General features: G+C 24.9%; 1 protein-coding gene across 1 annotated transcript in view; it reads left to right on the top strand.

Moving 5' to 3' along the window:
* LOC113389735 (tyrosine kinase receptor Cad96Ca-like) overlaps nucleotides 1–18,509 on the top strand; it is a 52,522-nt gene that overhangs the window by 20,821 nt on the left and 13,192 nt on the right. The window contains exon 14 of the mRNA XM_026626749.1: nucleotides 4,185–4,427. Coding sequence (XP_026482534.1) covers nucleotides 4,185–4,424 — 240 coding nt within the window. The 3' untranslated portion in view covers nucleotides 4,425–4,427. The remainder of the gene's footprint in view (nucleotides 1–4,184; nucleotides 4,428–18,509) is intronic.

Here is an 18,509-nt window from a genome sequence, read left to right as displayed (position 1 = left end):
TTTCTATTTATTGCTAAAGAATGAAATATCGAATTCAAAGTCGTTTTTTTTAACTTCCCGTAGGGCAAGTTATGGTAATCACAAAAAAAACGAAAATGAAAATTTTTATATATCTTTACGTTTCAGAATATTTTGGCATACCTTAGAAAAAATGGATGTATATATATATATATATGTGTGTGTGTGTGTGTGTGTGTGTGTGTGTGTATGTGTGTGTGTATGTATGTACGTGTGTGTATGTATGTGCGGATACAAATTTTCGTCGACGATTTCGGGAACACGGATCAACCGATTTGAATAATTCAAAAAACATTCGATTCGTATTGATAAGGAGACGTGCTGATTAGTTTTTGGCAAAGGCAGGTCCAGCCGTTCCAAAGATACGGGGCAAAAAGTGCCGAAAACGGTAACTCAGTTTTTAAGAGAACGGAGCGTCCGATTTGAATAATTCAAAAAACATTTCTCTTGTATTGACAAGATGAGGAATCGATAAAATTTTCATGAAGGTAGGTCTAGCGGTTTCGGAGATATGGAGAAAAAAGTAAAAAAATGAGCCATTTTTCAAAGGTCAAAAATGATCATTAGACATATGCACATCAAATTATCAGATATTTTATAGAGATTTTAACAATAAGTATACATTTTGTTAACATTCCTATGGGTTCCGTACCAATGCTTATGCGTTAGACAGCGACGCGGCGCTTACGCCCTTTATATTTTTGTCCCTATGGAGTTAAAGCAGTACGATTGCTTTGAAAAAAAGTTCAGAAATTCCACAATATGTCAAAATAAAGAAATTTTTGTTTTCAAAAAAAAATTAAATTTTTTTTTTTTCTAAAAAAAATTTTTTTTCAAAAAAAAGTAATTTTTTGTCCAATTTATAGTTTCTCAAAAATCTTATTTTTTCAAAGTATTTTTTTTTCAAAAATGTTAATCGTTTTTAAAAAAATAATAATTTTTGGTACGGGAAGTTCCAGCAATTTGCCTTAAGGCACGATGCCTTAATTGCCTTAGGACAGAATTCCACTTACAGCTAGTTTAATTTTTTATATCGGAGTGTATTAAAGAATGTTGTAAATTTTATCTAGTTTTACCCTATCTAACTTCATATGAAATTTTTGTGTTATTTGACAAAAACTAAAAAATTGTCCCGAATTTTCTATTGCTAAAGAATGAAATATCGAATTTAGAATCGTTTTATTCAAAACTTTTATATCGTTTAATAATTTTGACATTAAACAACAAAACATTGTGAATTTTAAAAGCCACGGCAAAGCGAGCCTGGGTTTGCTGGTATATATATATATATATATATATATATATATATATATATATAAATTATTATTTTCATCTTTGAGTTTTCCAGACAGCATCGATAATGCTTTTGCTTTGATTCTCTGGAAGTTATTAAATATTTTAACGATATTGTCCAATTATGTTATCTCACTTTGAAATTGATATGAAATTCCTTTATAGTCCATTTTTAGACGTTTATAAATATATATATATATATATATATATATAATGAAGTTCGAGACTTTCTTGCAAATGACGTTTATTTAAAGTCAAGCAATTAATTTCAAATTGGAAAATTTATGAGTCTACACAATTAACTAATGTCACTTCCACTATTAAATATAACTTTATTTGAAGACGAAATTTAATTTAAAAAAAAAAAGTTTCATGTATAACTTATTATATCGACAGCAAAAAACAGTTTTTAGTTTATGGTACAAAGAATTATTTAGTACACAAGAATCTATTAACACAAATTAAGTGATCATACTTTTATTGACTCTCGTACTATAAAAAATTAATTGCTCTTTGATTAGTATTTGTATTTGTAAAAAATTCTAAAATTTATAATGATATGCATAAAAGTCAAACATTTATCTAAAGTTTTAAAGAATCCAGAAATTAGAGATCCTGGACGAAAAAAAAATTGTGTTTCATTTTTAAAACAAAATTGTTCACTGAAATGAATTGAATTGAATTAAAAAATGTATTACAAAAGGACAAAAATCTTTACACAAAAATGCTGAATATTATTAGATTTCAGAGGGCATAGCTTTTGTATTCTTCATGATTATTGAAGATAAAAAAGTTATAAAGTGATATTTGAAAAATCTTTAAAAATTTGGTACAAAGTATTATTTAAATTTAAATCTCTTGTAATCTGGTGATACTATTGAGCAATATAATCGAACCATCAACAATAAAAACCTAAATTATAAATAGTTTAGCATTATATTAATCATAACAATAATATATTCGTAATAAGATTAGAATTTGTTCTGAAATGTATGTATTTTATATTTTTGTAATTCCAAAAATAGTTTTGGCTATAACATACTCAAAATACAACTTTGTACTACAAATAATCCTCGAGATATAAAAAGAGTAATTTTTTTTATTAGCTTGAAAGAACAAAATCACGTTACCATATTTTTTTTGGAAAGCATATATTTTGAAATTTTGTAATAATTTTGTAATTTGGTAATAATAATTAATTTGAACTTATTTGTTTTACAAATTTTGTAACCATTTTATATTAACATACTGAAGAAGATCGTTTTAGTTTACTTGAGATTTAGGAACTCAAAGTTTACTATTTATTCCTAAACAATTTTGTTCTAAGATTTTTAAATTATTATATACGGATTTATAGATAATTTAATTAGCTTTCTAATGATATATAATAATAATGATATTTTTAATTAATGTATAACAGAATAAATATATTTGTAAACCGAAGCGTTGTAGCTAAAACAAATATGGACACCTGACGACGATATTAATTGCAAAGTTTGATGAATTATTTTTAAATAATTTTGTTCTAACAGTTACAAAGTTTTATTTACAGAATTATAGATAATTTTATTGATCTTTCAATGACATAACTTAATATATAATATATAAAATATAAAAGTTTTGAATAAAACTCTTTTGAATTCGATATTTCATTCTTAAGCAATAAATATAGAAAATTCGGGTTAGTTTCTTGGTTTTTGTCAAATAACTCAACATTTTCATATGAAACCCATCTTTTTAGTTAGATAGGGTAAAACTAGATAAAATTTACAACATTTTTCAGGAAACACTTTTATACACTCCGATATAAAATTTTTGAATAAAACGATTTTGAATTCGATGATATTTCATTCTTAAGCAATCAATATAGAATATTCGGGACATTTTTTGGTTTTTGTCAAATAACTCAAACATTTTTTATGCAACCATCCCTTTTCAGTTAGATAGGGTGAAATTAGATAAAATTTACATTTCCTATGGAATACTTGTAAACACTCCGATAAAAAAGTTGTGCATGTGTGTGCAAAATATGTGCATTTGAGGACACTATAAGCCGATTTCACACTCTTTTAAATGACGAACATGCCCCCGGACTTGAAATTTTGCAAGTCGCATAAGAAGTTTCGTAAACTATTTTAGTTTCAATTTATTATTATTATTATTATTATTATTACTATTATTATTATTGTTATTATTTTTATTATTATTATTATTATTTTACTATTTCTATTATTGTTATTTTGTTATATTTTTTATTTTTCTAGTATTATTTTATTATTCAGAAAATTTTATTTATATTAGGTTGTCAAATATCTCCCTTCCGCCTTTTTGCATTATAAACCAAGAGCAAAAAAGCGGAAGGGAGATATTTGACAACCTAATATTATCTATTAATTTTATTTTTATTATTATTTGCTTATATTTTATATCAAATCATATTACGGATATTATTTTCATGTAAATTTTATCCTTTGCACTTTTATTTATTTAAATTATGTTATTAATCATCAATATTACTTGATGTTAATAATTTAGCAGTTTTAATAATTATTGAAATTAATTTAAAAAAAAAAAAATAGTTTCAATATTATATTTTGCATTCAAATATCAAATCAAGCGAGAAGTATCACTCATCTTTTGCCCTCTACTTTAAAATAGTATTGTTGAAAAACTGCAAAACGTGTTTTTGAGATAATGCTTTGCCATCAACATTTGATATGATGGCACCAGCCAAAAAATGCCCCAAAACAAATATCCACTTCTTTTTTCCAAATTTCGATTAACCAACATCTAACCAATATATTACTTCAACAATCTAATATATTTTCATTCCAATTACACAATTTCATTGATAGTCAATCTATTTTTCCCAGGTTCGTGACGGTCATCGTCTAGACAAACCAGAGCACTGCAAACGCGAATTATATAATATAATGTACTACTGTTGGGCCAGAGAACCGGCAGACAGGCCCGGATTCCCAGAATGTGCCGAATTATTAGAAAGACTTCTTCTACAAGACACAGATTACATAGAAATGGAACTATTTCCGGAACACAGTTACCAGAATTTGCCGACTTTGAGCGAGACTGAAGTCACCGGAGAAAAACTGTAAAGGGTAAATAATTTATTTGAATTTCATAAAGCATAAGCAGAGGCACAAAGATCTACTTTTGTTAATCGACAATATATCTGTTTATATTGTGACAGCAACGTAACACATCTTTTGCCCTCTACTTTCAAATAGTATTGTTGAAAAACAGCAATACGTCACGTCTTATTGAGATAATGCTGGAATCAATGATAATAATTTTCGCACTCAACTTTGGTACAATTTATAATAACTTTCAGATGCGTGACTGTGCCCCTAATAGAATAAAAACATTCTAGAACAATAAAAATAATATTTCGGAACAGTTTACGAAATTTTTGGTTTATTTTGTGCTAATGCTAACGCTTTTCTTCTAAATGACGAACATGCCCCCGGGCTTTAAATTTTGCGAGCCACCTAAGAAGTTTTGTAATCTAGAAAAATATATATATATATATCAGTTTTAATATTATATTTTGCATTCAAATATCAAATCAAGTGAGAAGCATCACTCATCTTTTGCCCTCTACTTTAAAATAGTTTTGTTGAAAAAAACAGCCATACGTCTTATTGAGATAATGTTCACGTCTTATTGAGATAATGCTGGTGGATAAAAAAAAATTATTTCCCCAACTCGATGTGTTACTTTGCTTTTAAAAGAATAAAAAATTCTAAAACATTAAAAATACAATTTTGCAACCGTTTACGAAATTTCTGGTACGTTTTGTTCTAATTCTAACGCTTTTCTTTTAAATGACGAACATGCCGCCGGACTTGAAATTTTGCAAGTCGCATAAGAAGTTTCGTAAACTATATAAAATATATATCAGTTATATTTTGCATTCAAATATCAAATCAAGTGAGAAGTATCACTCATCTTTTGCCCTCTACTTTAAAATAGTATTCTTGAAAAAACAGCAATACTTCACGACTTATTGAGATATGCTGGTGGATCTTTCTAGGCTTTGTTCTACCTTATATAATTTATTTAAAACTTTTGGTGCTTCTCCTAAATCTGAATATTATGTCTATATTAGAGATAAGATTGTGTATTACAAATGAATTATAATATGATACCAGAAAGACGTGACTGTTCTCTTGATCGTTCGATAATGATAAGAAGTAAATTTTAACGTGCCTAAAATCGATAACAAAAATTTTCTTCTAAAAACAAACTAGTTGTGACTGTGCCTCTAATAGAATAAAAAAATCAAAAACAATGAAAATAAAATTTTGGAATGGTTGTAATTGAAAATTTCTGGTTTGTTTGTTTTAAATGACGCTTTGTTTGTTTTAAATGACGCTTTTCTTTTAAATGACGAACATGCCCCCGGACTTGAAATTTTGTAAGTCGCATAAGAACTATATAAAACATATTTCAATATTATATTTTGCATTTAAATATCAAAGTCAAGCAAAAAGTTAAATTAAAAAAAAAATCATTAACCTTGTTTAATATTATTCCATAATTTTAACAGGTATCATTTCGTTTGTTTATGCTTTTTTTATCAGTTTTAATAAAGCATGATTCTGCAAAGCGTCTCTGAGACGTTTTTATCCTTAACAAAAAATAAGACATTTACATTAAGTTAAATTAGATTTTAATTAATATTATCCAAAAATTATTCTTAATTAAAAAGTTACTATATATAAAAGAGCAACTTGACCATAGTCTAGTCTAATATTTTTAATTAAATAATTTTAAGTTTAATATTATTCTATATATATGCTATGTACTTTTTGTATGTGTTTTTTCTGTGTTGTGTGTGTCAAAATATTTTTATAAGTAATTTTAATAAATATGTTTTTGTGTTGTTGTACTTTGTGCTGTTGTTTTATTTATGTTGTTTGTGTTGTGTTTTGTTTTTATTTTTACATATTTAAAAAAAATCTTCTCAGCATGAAATATTTTTTTAAAAGTTATTTAGGTTTACTTTAATGTTTATGTTTTTGTGCTGTTGTTTTATTTATGTTTGTGTTGTTGTATTTTATGCTGTTGTTTTAGCAACTTTTGGCCTCCAGAATTATTATAAAATCAAAAAAAAACTTTTTTTTGAATCACAGTATCTTTTTTATCTTTTTCCCCCAATCAATACTTTTAATCCGATCTGCTCGTTCAGCAACTCCGTTAAAATAGTTCGAAACTGTTTTTACAGCTAATTAAAACAATCGACAACAAAACTTATAACGAACTCAACTAGATGATAAATTAAGTTAACATTTAGCTTGATTCCGGGAAAGAGAAAAAAAAGTTCCGGAAAAATTAATTATCGGAAAAACCGGAGCGATAAAGTAAACGAATCAGAGTTCGACAAATATTATTATATACTTGCGTTGCGATTTTTTAGTACACCGAGTTGCTGTAGGACATAATGATGTTGCCCAATATTATTGATTATTTAATTTTGAACAAATTTGCAGAATATTTCATTCGATTTAGACAAACCGTTCAAAAGTTACATCAATTATTACTTATATGGTTCTATAAATTTTCCTACGTGGTGAGTTTCTAATAAGATTCATTTATTCTCAGTTCGTGTCTTTGCATATAATATATGTTAATAAAATGATGTAATGAAAAGATCTAACGATGTTTCCACCCCATTTTCATTTTCCTATTTATTTACGAAAAAGTAATACGTTTTACTCGCGTATATTAAATTTAATTTCACAAAAGACAGTGGAGTCACAAATGTAAGAAAAGATTTCTTCAACAGTTTTCATATGGAAAATTTCTGTAATTCTGATAGATATTTTTTTTGGCCCTTGATTTTGAGTCCAGGATTTCAAAATTTAACTATATTTTTGGCCCCAAAATTTTACATCGAATAGTATTTCTAAAGAAAAATGTGAGGAAATACGTCTACAATCCAGAAATATTTTTATTGGCCCTTGATTTTTAGTTGCTATTATTAAATTATAATTTTAAAATGTACTTTTTAAATAGTTTTCTCGAAAAAAACATCTTTTATCTAATTAGAGATCTGTTAGTTCCCGAAATTCAATATTTGGCCATAGATTTCTAATTAAAAATTTATTGTTGGCCCTAGATTTCTAATCATACTTTCATTCTTGGTTCTAAATTATAAGGTATAAAATTTTTGTTTGTTTAAAAGTATTGTTTTCCTATGAAACATTTCTGTAATTCAGAGAGATATTTTCATGGCCCTTGATTTTAAGACTATGATTTCCACAATGTAACTAGATGTTGATTTAAAATTATATCTTTGGCCTTAAAATTTTACATTTCAATAGTATTTCTAAAGGAAATGTGAAAAAATACGTCTATAACACAGAAATATTTTTTTAGGCCCTTGATTTTTAGTCATTTCTTATCTAATTAGAGATCTGTTAGTTCCAGAAATTAAATTTTTTGTAATCGATTTCTAATTAAAATTTTTTCGTTGGCCCTGGATTTTGAATTGTAATTTTATTCTTAATTCTAAAATATAAGGTTTAAAGTTTTTGTTTGTTTAAAAGTTTTGTTTTCCTATGAAAAATTTCTGTATTTCAGATAGATTTTTTTGGTCCTTGATTTTAAGTCCATGATTTTAAGATGTAACTAGATTTTGATTTGAAATCATATCTTTGGCCCTAAAATTTTACATTTCAATAGTATTCCTAAAGTAAATGTGAAAAAAATATGTCTATAATGCAGAATTTTTTTTTTGGCCCTTGATTTTTAATTGCTATTAAAAATTACGATTTTAAGATGTACTTTTCAAATAGTTTTCTCGAAAAAACATCTCGAAATTCAATTTTTTGCCATAGATTTCTAATTAAAATTTTATCGTTGGCCCTAGATTTTTGATCATAATTTTATTCTTGCTTCTAAAATATAAAAAAAATATAAACTTGCTGCTGAAAAAAATATAATGCGGCTATAATTTAGTTAGAGATCTATTTATTCCTAGTTTCTTTCTGGCCATGGATTTCTGGATAATGCCTGGATTTTGAGTTGAAACTATATCCTATATAGTTTTCTATTTTTTCTATAATAATCCTGATAGTGTTTTAATTGGCCCTGGATTTTGAGCTAAAATTTTAACTTTTGCTATGGCTTTTTAGTTGTAATTTTATTGCTGGACTTGAAATTCAAGTTGAAATTTGGCCATGGATTTTTATTTATGATTTTAAGCTTAGCTTTGAATTTTGAATTGAAAGTATATTTTTGGACCTATATTTATAATCTAGGTAGAAATCAAAATGGTATTTGAGTTGGAATTGTAATTTTCCATGAATTTCTTATTATAATTTAATCGTTGATCCTGGATTTTCAATTGGAATTATATTCTTGGTTCTAAAATACAAGATTTGAAAAGTTTTCCTAATGAACAATAAATAACTCCAAAATATACTATTTGTTTCTAGATTTTGAGTTGAAATTCAATCTTTGGCTGCAGATTTCTAGTTGGAATTACATCTCTGGCCATGGATTTCTAATTGGAATTATATCTCTGGCCATGGATTTCTTATTGGAATTATATCTCTAGCCATGGATTTCTTTTTGGAAATATACCTTTGGCCATAGATTTCCAATTAGAAACACATTTTTGTCACTGTTTGTTATATATTATATTATTGATATCAGAAACCACATAAAAATATGTGACTATTTCTTTTAATTTAACTTATTTTTAATTAATTTTCAATTTACGCCGCCACTGGCATAATCTGAAGATTTCTCTCTTATTTTATTTATTGGAAATGTTTGAAATGATATAAAATGAAATGACAGGATTTTCCATGTCGGATTTGAATAATGCAACTGCACTTTTCATTTTATTTATTTTTTGATCCGGTGCAAAGAATTTAATAAATTTTGTAGGAAATTAAATTTAGTTCATAAAAGATTATATATATATATATATATATATATATATATATATATAATCTTAAACTGCAACGTCTTGAATCGTAAATTTAATTGCGAAGTTGCATTTATTTATAATATATCTTGTAACTTTTTAATCGTTCGTCTAAAATATACAAAATATTCAAGAAAATTGTTTAAAATTGGATAAGGTATAATATTGTTTAATATTGTAATACTCTACAACAGCTCGGTATACTTTAAATTTGATTTGAAACTTGGAAGTAATTTTATACTGCAACGTCTTTAATCGTGAATTTAATTGCAAGGGTGCATTTATTTATAATAAATTCTGTAACTTTTAAACCGTTTGTCTAAAATATACAAAATATTCAAGAAATTTGTTTAAAATTGAATAAGGTATAATGACATATACTTATGTATATATATATATATATATATATATATATATATATATATATATATATATATACAAATTTCAAATTTACGTATTTCAATCTTTTGACTTAAACTTTTGTAGTTTTTATTAGCCAATTATTTTTCCATCTTATCTGTTGCTTATAAAAGTATTATTTTTCTTTCAAAGAAGGTTATATTTTCAATTTACTTGGAATTATACGAGAATAAAAATACAATAGACAATTTATAAATTGTTTTATTAATGTTACTTCTAATAAAATAGAGATCTCATATAAAATCCATTATTACACAGTAGAAATTGATTTATGTATATAAATATAGTTTTTTACAAAAAAACTGAACATAATATTCAATTATAAAAGTTGTACCCCAAGTATTTGCGTAATTGTTATTGCAATTATTTTTCAGAATCTATTTTTCTCATTATTTTCTTCAACAAATAATATTTTTCCCTTTTTTTCTTTCAATTTTCTCTTAGAGAAAAATCTTTGATATGTTTTCAATTTATTCGGAATTATATAAAAATACAAAATAAAATAGACAATTTCTCTGTGACATTATTATTTTATATTGAATACAATCGCTTCGATTTATTGTACCATCTGGTGAAATTGACATAAAATCTTCTAAAATTGATATAAAATAGAGTTCTGAAGAAAAAGCTAATATTTTATAAAAAAAGATTTAAACAAACAACATAAAAGTTATTTTATAAATTATAATTTTTTATTGCACTTTTTGTAAGATTAAATCGTTGTTAATGTGGTATGTGAAGATGATATATTTTTGTATCTAAAATGAATTTTAAAGTATACCGAGTTGCTGTAGAGTACAACAATATTGAACAATATTATACCTTATTCAATTGTAAACAAATTTCTTGAACATTTTGTATATTTTAGACGAATGGTTTTACAAGATATATTATAAATAAATGCACCCTCGCAATTAAATACACGATTAAAGTCGTTGCAGTATAAGATTACTTTCAAGTTTTAAATTAATTTTAAAGTATACCGAGTTGTTGTAGAGTATCACAATTTTAAACAATATTATACCTTATTTAAATTTAAACAAATTTCTTGAACATTTTGTACATTTTAGACGAACGGTTTAATAGTTATAAGATATATTATAAATAAATGCATCCTTGCTATTGAAAAAGTATTGATAAAGTTTACTTCCAAGTTTCAAATCAAATTTAAAGTATACCGAGTTATTGTAGAGTATTACAATATTAAACAATATTATACCTTATTCAATTCTAAACAAATTTCTTGAATATTTTGTATGTTTTAGACGAACGTTTTAAAAGGTACAAGATATATTATAAATTAATGCACTCTTGCAATTAAAATTACGATTAAAGACGTTGCAGTAATAGATTACTTTCAAGCTTCAAATCAAATTTAAAGTATACCGAGTTGTAGAGTATTACAATATTAAACAATATTATACTTCATGCAATTTCAAATATTTTTTTTAGCATTTTATATATTTTAGACAAACGGCTTGAGTTATAAGATATATTATAAATAAATGCACCCGTGCAATTAAATTTACTATTAAACACATTGCAGCATAAGATTACTTCCAAGTTTCAAATAAAATTAAAAGTATACCGAGTTGTTGTAGAGTGTTACAATATTAAACAATATTATACTTTATTCAATTTTAAACTAATTTCTTGAACACTTTGTACATTTTAGACGAACGGTTTAGAAGTTACAAGATATATTATAAATAAATGCACCGTTGCAATTAAATTCACTATTAATCACATTGCAGTATCTGGTGAAATTGACATAAAATCTTCTAAAATTGATATAAAATAGAGTTCTGAAGAAAAATCTAATATTTTGTAGAAAAAAATTAAAACAAACAATATAAAAGTTATCTTGTAAATTATAATTTTTTGTTGCACTTTTTGTAAGATTAAATTGTTTTTAATGCGGTATATATATATATGTGAAGATATATTTTTGTATCTAAAATCGATTTTAAAGTATACCGAGTTGCTGTAGAGCACAACAATATTAAAAAATAATATAAATTATTGAATTTTGCATAAATTTGTCGAACATACCATTAAAGTTAAATAAACTGTTCAAAAGTTACAAGAGATATTATAAACAAGTGCATAACTAATTTCTGACCAACAAGATATATTTTTGTTATTCGAAAATATTTTAAAGTATACCGAGTTGTTGTAGAGACGACAATATTAAACAATATTATACCTTATTCAATTTTAAACAAATTTCTTGAACATTTTGTTTATTTTAGCCAAACGGTTTAAATGTTACAAGATATATTATAAATAAATGTACCCTCGCAATTAAATTTACGATTAAAGACGTTACAGATTACTTCCAAGTTTCAAATCGAATTTAAAGTATACCGAGTTGTTGTAGAGTATTACAATATTAAACAATATTATACCTTATTCAATTTTAAACAAATTTCTTGAACATTTTATATATTTTAGACGAACGGTTTAAAAGTTACAAGATATATTACAATTAATGCACCATTGCAATTAAATTCACGATTAAAGACGTTGCAGTATAAGATTACTTCCAAGTTTCAAATTAAATTTAAAGTATACCGAGTTGTTGTAGAGTATTATAATATTAAACAATATTATACCTTATTCAATTTTATATAAATTTCTCAAATATTTTGTATATTTTAGACAAACGGTTTGAAAGTTACAAGATATATTATAAATAAATGCACCCTTGCAATTAAATTTACGACCTTACAGATTACTTCCAAGTTTTAAATCAAATTTAGAGTATACCGAGTTGTTGTTGGGTTTTACAATATTAAACAATATCATAGATTATATAATTTTGAATAAATTTGTTAAAGATACCATTAAAATCAGACAAACTATTTAAAAGTTACAATAGATGCAATAGACATATACACAAGTGAGTTCATCATACATTTCTGAATATGTTTTGTTGTTTTAAATGAGATTTTAAAGTATACCGAGTTGCTGTACATATTTATACATCATATATTTTCTTTATATATTTATGCATTAGTATTCAGAAAACGGATCCACTGTAAAACTGTAGCTCTGAACTGGAAAGTAAGGAAATTGTATCGGACGACAAAGTTCTTTCTTTTCCGGAGTCATTTTTTATCTATTTTATCTACTTTATGCAGTAAAGCTTCTTCGATACTCTAAGAATACATTTTATATTCATAACACACATCTCCCATATGAATATAATAATCAATATTGGCCCACTGTACCATTTATAGTACGGACGAAAGATTTGAGCTTGGTAAAAAATAATCAGTCTAATAGAATCATGATATAATATTAATAAAAATTATAACGATTGTTCCTGCATACTCTATATAATTTTTGAAGAGCTTACGATTTTTTTCTATCTATTCGAAAGATTGAAAAAGAAATCAAGTTCTACCTCTGAAACTAAATTTTCTCTCAGTTTTTCTTTCAAATCTCTCCAACGTATATATATATATATATAAGATTTGGTATAAATCGTATTTTTAGAATAGAACATCAAACGTTCTCTTATTTCAATGAAAATATCGTCCTTTGAATTTTGAGTCTGTTTTTGAACTTTATCCATCTGTATGTTTTTGTATTGAATAAAGTCCTTTGTCGATTATTTTAGATTGTGGGAGTAGAAAATAATAATATAGGTAAAATATTTATATGTAACCAAATCCATTTTCTGTGTAGTGCTTTAAAACACAATAAAGACTTTTTTAAAAAAATCCCAGACAATTTAAAACTATGCTTGCTGACCACATTAATACTTTAAAACACAATATAGACTTTTTTTAAAAAAAAAACTCCCAGGCAATTTAAAACTATGCTTGCTGATCACATTAATACTTTAAAACATAATATAGACTTTTTTTAAAAAAAAATCCCAGACATTTAAAAACTATGCTGGCTGACCACATTCATACTTTAAAACGCAATATAGACTTTTTTTTAAAAAAAAATCCCAGACAATTTAAAACTATGCTTGCTGACCACATTCATACTTTAAAACACAATATAGACTTTTTTTTTAAAAAAAAACCAGACAACTTAAAACTATGCTTGATGACCACATTAATACTTCAAAACACAATATAGACTTTTTTTAAAAAAAATCCCAGACAATTTAAAACTATGCTTGCTGACCACATTAATACTTTAAAACACAATATATATTTAAAAAAAAAATCCAAGACAATTTAAAACTATGCTCGCTGATCACATTAATACTTTAAAACACAATATAGACTTTTTTTAAAAAAATCCCAGACAATTTAAAACTATGCTTGCTGACCACATTAATACTTTAAAACACAATATAATTTTTTTTTTAAAAATCCAAGACAATTTAAAACTATGCTTGCTAATCACATTAATACTTTAAAACATAATATAGACTTTTTTTAAAAAAAAATCCCAGACATTTAAAAACTATGCTGGCTGACCACATTCATACTTTAAAACGCAATATAGACTTTTTTTTTAAAAAAAATCCCAGACAATTTAAAACTATGCTTGCTGACCACATTCATACTTTAAAACACAATATAGACTTTTTTTAAAAAAAAAAACCAGACAACTTAAAACTATGCTTGATGACCACATTAATACTTCAAAACACAATATAGACTTTTTTTTAAAAAAAAATCCCAGACAATTTAAAACTATGCTTGCTGACCACATTAATACTTTAAAACACAATATAAAATTTAAAAAAAAAATCCAAGACAATTTAAAACTATGCTCGCTGATCACATTAATACTTTAAAACACAATATAGACTTTTTTTTAAAAAAATCCCAGACAATTTAAAACTATGCTTGCTGACCACATTAATACTTTAAAACACAATATAATTTTTTTTTAAAAAATCCAAGACAATTTAAAACTATGCTTGCTGATCACATTAATACTTTAAAACATAATATAGACTTTTTTTTTAAAAAAAAATCCCAGACATTTAAAAACTATGCTTGCTGACCACATTAATACTTTAAAACACAATATAGACTTTTTTTTTAAAAAAAAAAACCAGACAACTTAAAACTATGCTTGATGACCACATTAATACTTTAAAACACAATATAGACTTTTTTAAAAAAAAAAATCCCAGACAATTTAAAACTATGCTTGCTGACCACATTCATACTTTAAAACGCAATACAGACTTTTTTTTTAAAAAAAAATCCCAGACAATTTAAAACTATGCTCGCTGACCACATTAATACTTTAAAACACAATATAAACTTTTTTTAAAAAAAATCCAAGACAATTTAAAACTATGCTTGCTGACCACATTAATTCTTTAAAACGCAATATAGACTTTTTTTAAAGAAATCCGAGATAATTTACAACTATGCTTGCTGACCACATTAATACTTTAAAACACAATATAAACTTTTTTATAAAAAAAATCCAAGACAATTTAAAACTATGCTTGCTGACCACATTAATTCTTTAAAACGCAATATAGACTTTTTTTTAAAAGAAATCCGAGATAATTTACAACTATGCTTGCTGACCACATTAATACTTTAAAACACAATATAAACTTTTTTTTAAAAAAAATCCAAGACAATTTAAAACTATGCTTGCAGACCACATTAATACTTTAAAATACTATATAAACTTTTTTTTTAAAAAAATCCAAGACAATTTAAAACTATGCTCGCTGACCACATTAATACTTTAAAACACAATATAAACTTTTTTTAAAAAAAAATCCAAGACAATTTAAAACTATGCTTGCTGACCACATTAATACTTTAAAACACAATATAGACTTTTTTTAAAAAAAAATCCAAGACAATTTAAAACTATGCTTGCTGACCACATTAATACTTTAAAACACAATATAGACTTTGTACTATATAGAAAACGCAATTGTACTGTATAGAATTAAATTTTAATATCTAGGATTTATGTAAAATATAATTTAGTACAAATTTGTACGAAAAATGATTTAGATAAGACGACTTGTTTCAAAGTTACAAGAGATATAGTAAATAAATGCGTTTGTATTAAGTGTCTGTTTCCGATGCAATTTTAGAGTATAACGAGTTGCTGTAGAAATTTTTGATATTAGACATTATTATACACAGTTCAATTGTAAACAAACTTGCCAAATATTTTATTTACTTCAAAATAACGTTTTAGAAGTTACAAGAGATTTAGCAAATAAATGCATGGGATTCAAACTTAAAATTGTACTTGTCTGACCTAATAATATTTTTTGGTTTGTGGACGTTTTTAAAGTACACCGAGTTGTTGTAGGGCATTATAATAATAGACAGTATTGTAAATTATTTAATTTTGAACAAATTAGTATAATATTTCATTTATTTTAAGTAAACGGTTCAAAAGTTACAAGAGATTTAGCACGGGATTCAAATTTACAATCGATTACTAATAATATTCACTCATATTCAAGAACAATTTTAAAGCATACCGAGTTACTGCAGGGTTATATAATATTAAATAATATTATAAGTTATTTAATTTTGTACAAATTAGTAGAATATTTCATTTATTTTAGACAAACAGTTTAAAAGATACAAGAGTTACTATACATAAGTGCGCAAGTAAGTTAAGTTTCTCAAATGCCTCAATTGATTCATGTTTAAAAATAATTTGATAGTATACCGAGTTGCTATAGGGCATTAAGATGTAAAACAAAATTGTAGATTATTTAATTTTGTACAAATTTGCTGAATATTTGAGTTATTTTAGACAAACGATTTAAAAGATACAGGTGTTATTATACATATGCGGGAAAATTAGCTGTTTTAAATTTATTTTTACGTTTAGAATTGATTTTAAAGTATACCGAGTTGCTGTAGGGCTTTATGATGTAGAACAAAGTTGTAGATTATTTAATTTTCCACAAATTTGCTAAATATTTCATACATTTCCGAAAAGTAGTTTAAAAGATACAAGAGTTATTACATATAAGTGATTTTCTTATTATCCAATTTGAATGTTTTACGTTAAATTTACGAAACACCAGTGACGTAGCTGCTACGTAACGATTAGGAAACACAGATGAAACCAAAATATCAAAAAAAAAATCCAATAAATTAATATCAATTTTAAAATATTCGTGAATATTTGAGTTTTTAGACAAACGGTTTAAAAGATACAAGTGTTATTATACATATGTGGGAAAATTAGCTGTTTTAAATTAATTTTTACGTTTAGAATTGATTTTAAAGTATACCGAGTTGCTGTAGGGCATTAAAGTGTTAGAAGAGATTGTAAATTATTTAATTTTGTACAAATTTGCTGAATATTTGAGTTATTTTAGACAAACGGTTTAAAAGATACAAGTGTTTTTATGCATGAGTGTTCAAGTGAGCTGTTTTAAGTGGAATTTTACATTTAGAATTAATTTTAAAGTATGTACCGAGTTCCTGTAGGGCATTATGATGTAAAACAAAATTGTAGATTATTTAATTTTTCACAAATTTGCTGAATATTTCATGCATTTCAGAAAAGTAATTTAAAAGTTACAAGAGTTATTACATACAAGTGATCATCTTCAAAACAACTTATTATCTAATTGGAATATTTACGTTAAATTTACGCAACACTAGTGACGTAGCTGCTACGTAAAGATTAAGAAAAAAATACGAAACCAAAATATCAAAAAAAATCCAATAAAATTAATTAATCGCCCTATAACAATATTTCTATCTTTGATCTGCGTCCATAAATTTGTTCCATCTAATTTGGCAGCCGAAAAAAAACTATAAAAACAGCCAATAAATTGCTCAAAGAGTGATTTTTCTGCTGAATCAGCTAAAATAAGGAAAAGAATTGCTGGATGAGGAAAATACGGTTTTGCTAAGGATTATATATAGATAGTCCTTAAAATAGGTCTTGAAGGGCTCGAAGGATTGATTAACGCTTTGGGATTATAAATCTATCCAATATATATATATATATATATATATATATATATATATATAAAATATCCTATATAATTTTACGACATAATTATATCTTACTTTTTAAGCTTCCTCTTAAAACTTTTGTTGCCAAAAAGTTTTATTATGAATTGAAGTCGAGCGAAAATTGCTTCGTGTAAAAAATATATGTACGTTTTATGAACGAAATTGCTAATGGGATATTATGAGATTTTATATGATATATATATATATATATATATATATATATATATATATATATATATATATAAGCTAATTCTACTCGCTGCGCCAAAACAAATGATTTATATATTTAGAATTTAATTTAAAAATTAAATTCATAAATACTTATACAATTTGTATAAGTTTGTATAATACAGACTTTATATATGTTTTATAATGTTATATAATAACATATACAAATTTTACTATTTATATATTATAATTAAATTTTTATAAAAAATGTTTCCAAAAGAGCAAATCTATTTGGAATTGTTTTAAAGTATTTTCAAAATTAAATTGGAATAATTTTGTTTCATAAAACTATAATTTTTAAATATCAATACTTATATTTACAGATTTTAAATTATTTTTTACTACAAGTTAAATAAAGTTTGACCTGAAATTAATGTTTACTAAATGCAAAATTAAATGCAAGAATAATTGTATTTTTTGTAAAAATTTTTGCAAAATTAAGTCACAAAAGAAGTTTTTTTTATTTTTCTACAAGCATTTTTCTATATCATTAGAATATATAAATTTCGCGGAATCTTATAACTTTAATACAAAAATAATATTACATCATACATAATTATATGGAAATTTTTCGCACAAAGTAAAACAAATCAATCCACATGGGTTTTCTGATTAACTAGTATTTTCCTACTGATATTTCT

This window comes from Ctenocephalides felis, unplaced genomic scaffold (genome assembly GCF_003426905.1).
Source record: "Ctenocephalides felis isolate EL2017-DRISC unplaced genomic scaffold, ASM342690v1 CF-g0.4_SCAFFOLD_03573, whole genome shotgun sequence".
NCBI classification, from domain to species: domain Eukaryota; kingdom Metazoa; phylum Arthropoda; class Insecta; order Siphonaptera; family Pulicidae; genus Ctenocephalides; species Ctenocephalides felis.
The sequence above is the reverse complement of the archived record's forward strand: the minus strand, read 5'-3'. Positions and strand labels throughout refer to the sequence as shown.